The 2,676-nt window shown below is 70.1% G+C and overlaps 2 protein-coding genes across 3 annotated transcripts in view; both read right to left on the reverse strand.

Moving 5' to 3' along the window:
* CPEB1 (cytoplasmic polyadenylation element binding protein 1) overlaps positions 1-2,147 on the reverse strand; it is a 31,774-nt gene extending 29,627 nt beyond the window's left edge. For both annotated transcript variants that reach the window (XM_012732711.1, XM_012732710.1), the window contains exons 1-2: positions 2,142-2,147; positions 2,059-2,066 (exon numbers count right to left, since the gene is read on the reverse strand). The gene's annotated coding sequence lies outside the window, so the exon portion shown is untranslated. The remainder of the gene's footprint in view (positions 1-2,058; positions 2,067-2,141) is intronic.
* The window catches only part of AP3B2 (adaptor-related protein complex 3, beta 2 subunit), a 14,184-nt gene continuing 12,905 nt past the window's right edge, over positions 1,398-2,676 (reverse strand). Inside the window, exons 19-21 of the mRNA XM_012732695.1 lie at positions 2,173-2,270; positions 1,854-2,058; positions 1,398-1,779 (exon numbers count right to left, since the gene is read on the reverse strand). Coding sequence (XP_012588149.1) covers positions 1,629-1,779; positions 1,854-2,058; positions 2,173-2,270 — 454 coding nt within the window. The 3' untranslated portion in view covers positions 1,398-1,628. The remainder of the gene's footprint in view (positions 1,780-1,853; positions 2,059-2,172; positions 2,271-2,676) is intronic.

The following is a 2,676-nucleotide window of genomic DNA, read 5'->3' on the forward strand; positions in this document are numbered from 1 at the left end:
GCCCTTACGCCAGCCAAGGCCAACCGGGACGCGCTGGTTTCTCGGGCGAGGCGACGCGCCCCCAGGCTGAGCAGCTGGCCTCGCTGCGCCCCGCGGCGCAGGTGAGGAGACCAAAGTGTGGGGAGACTCCCAGCGGGACGTGGGCTGCCAGGACTCCCACCCCTGGGCCAGGCCGAGCCCCCAGTCAGCCCGTGCAGACCCACCCGGCGCTGCCTGCCCGCCCGCCCGCCCGCGGCCCCCTGCAGGCGCAGCAGGCTCGGGGTGGGCGCCAGGGCCTCTGACAGGGTGGGCACAGTCCATTGGGCGCAGAAAGCGCAGAGGTGACGCTGCCCATCGCAAGGCCAGGCCCCGCAGCTGGCCGCTGCCTCCCGGAAGCAGCAGGACAAACGGGAGGCGGTGTCCATTCTGCTGGCCAGCGTGCTGCCCTCAGGCCAGCCCCCCTCACACTCCCAGGGCAGCCTCAGGCTCAGCAACCAGGCAGGCAGGAGGGCCAGGCGTCGGGGTGCTGTGACTGAGCTGGGCGCAGGAGGACACTGCTGGGAGGGACGGATTTTTCTAACTGGGGGAAAGGAGGGAGGAAGGGGGTTCTCCCGTGGCTCAGAGCTACACCCTGAGCTGGGCGCTGCGTTCCGGGGCGTCATGTTGGCTTTAACGCCGGAGTGGGGTGAGAGGAAGTGCTGGGGGGCGGGCAGCGCCCTTGGGGGCCATCGGAGCTCGCTGGGCGCCTGGGTGTGCCCCCGCCTGGCTGGGGAGCATCAAGCCCAGCGTGGGAGGGCCCCACAGGCGCCTGGGCACCGCGGCCTCCACATGCTCCAGCCTGGGCCCTACGGAGCCTCAGCCCCGGTCATGCCCCACGTGCCAGGAGCGGTTGGGTCAAACCCAGAGGGCGACGCTGGGCGTGCTGGCCTCTGCGAGGGTCGCGTGCCTGCTCGCTAGCGGGGCCTCCGAGGGGCGGGCGGAGTTGCCGGCACCTCTGATCTGCGGGAGCCCCACGCCCCGCAGCCTCCAGGCACCCGCCAGGAGTTCTCCTGAACCTCCGCCACCCCAAAGGCCCCCACACCCCAGGGTGTGGCCCCCCCACAGCATGGGCTCCTGGGGCGGTCGGAAGGGCAGAGTCCTGGGCCAGGCCTGACGGGGCATCCGCGGGCAGGGCACCCGGGGCCCGCAGCAGGCACGGCTCTGCTCTCGCCCTGCCTTTCCAGCCAGGCGGGCTCCAGGCCTGCGTCCAGGGCCAGGAGCCAGGGCCACCAGCCCGGACAGGCCTGCGCCGCCGGGCCTGTGAGCAGACCGGGGCTCTTCGGCCAGACACCAATGCCCCCCTCTTGGGAACCCCGAAGTCAGTTCAAGCTCCCAGGGAAAGTCGGTGGCGGTCATTCACAAGGTCAGCGACCACCTTCAGCAGCCCTCCCGCACCCCCACGCCCAACAGGGCCGGAGGGAGTCAGGAGGGGCCAAGAGGGGAGAAGCCTTTTATTGAGATTTCGCTACATAAATAGCCACACGGCGCTATGGGGTGGAAGGGAGCACGGCGCCCTCCCTCTAGGACGCGAAAGCTGGGGGTGGGGGGCTGAGGGGTGCTGTGTGCAGAGTACCCTGATGGGGGAGGGGCCCAGCCAGCGCCCCGGGGCGTCACTGCGTCAGGGCCTGGACCACATCCTTCACCAACATGGTGCCAATGACCATCTTCTCGCTGTTGACAGTCAGCTGGGAAGCGCCGGTGGGCCGGGCATCGAGGGTCAGCAGGACCAGGCTCCCGCTGGTCAGTGTCCTCCCTGCAAACCTGAGAGGGAGAGGCGGGGCTCAGGCTGGGTCCTGCCTCAGGAGCCCCGCCCTGCCAAACCTGTGGACGCGCACCTGTACCCATCAGATGTCCCACAGGGGACGCGGCCCAGGTTGGCGGTGGCGGTCACTTTCAGCACCACGGCGTGGTCACTCCGACAGGCGTCCGGCAGCGTGAGCTTCTCAGTGATCTCGTTCATGCCCGTCAGCTTGCCTGGGGGAGTCACAGCGGGCAAGGCGTGAGCGTCCCCAGGTCCTCCACCGGGCAGCCTGGAGACGCCTCAGCGCCTTGAGGCGGCGCCAGGACCCTCGGCCCCCCATCACTTGTTGACCGTAGAGCGATCTGGACATTCCCGCTGTAACCGCCTGGGCTGCCGCCTGGCAGGAGAGGCACCTTGGTGTGGCGGGGCGGCCCTCCCACGGGCCAGCTCCTCAGGGCCCCCGGAGCCCACTCCCCCCGGAGGCTCTGCCTGTTCGCTCCTTCTCTCTCCCCTTCTCGGAATGGCAGATGGGCCCCGTCCCTCCCCTGCCGTCTCCCAGGACGGCCTCCCCCGTGACCACCACCTCGAGGCCCCCGCCCGAGCCCCCACGCGGCCTCCAGCCTTCGCCCCGGCTCTCCTGGTCTTGTCTTCGCCTCCCGGGCCTGGGCTGCAGAACATGTGAGCTCAGGCCAGGACGCACGGGGCGGGCGCAGCCTCCCTCCTCCAGCCTTCAGGGTCGCCTGCCCTGCTGGGAATGGACGCCCCACCCCCCCACGCCTCTGCGGCCCTCTGGGACTGAAGTCCTGAGTGTGGCATCCAGGGCTTCCAGAAAGGAGCCCAGACGGCGCATGTTCAGCGTTGTGCTCACGCCCCTTGACACGATCTGGAGCCCGAACAGACCCGCGAACTCCCACACC

Source organism: Condylura cristata, unplaced genomic scaffold (assembly GCF_000260355.1).
Source record: "Condylura cristata isolate star-nosed mole 26May11 unplaced genomic scaffold, ConCri1.0 scaffold00035, whole genome shotgun sequence".
Lineage (NCBI taxonomy): Eukaryota > Metazoa > Chordata > Mammalia > Eulipotyphla > Talpidae > Condylura > Condylura cristata.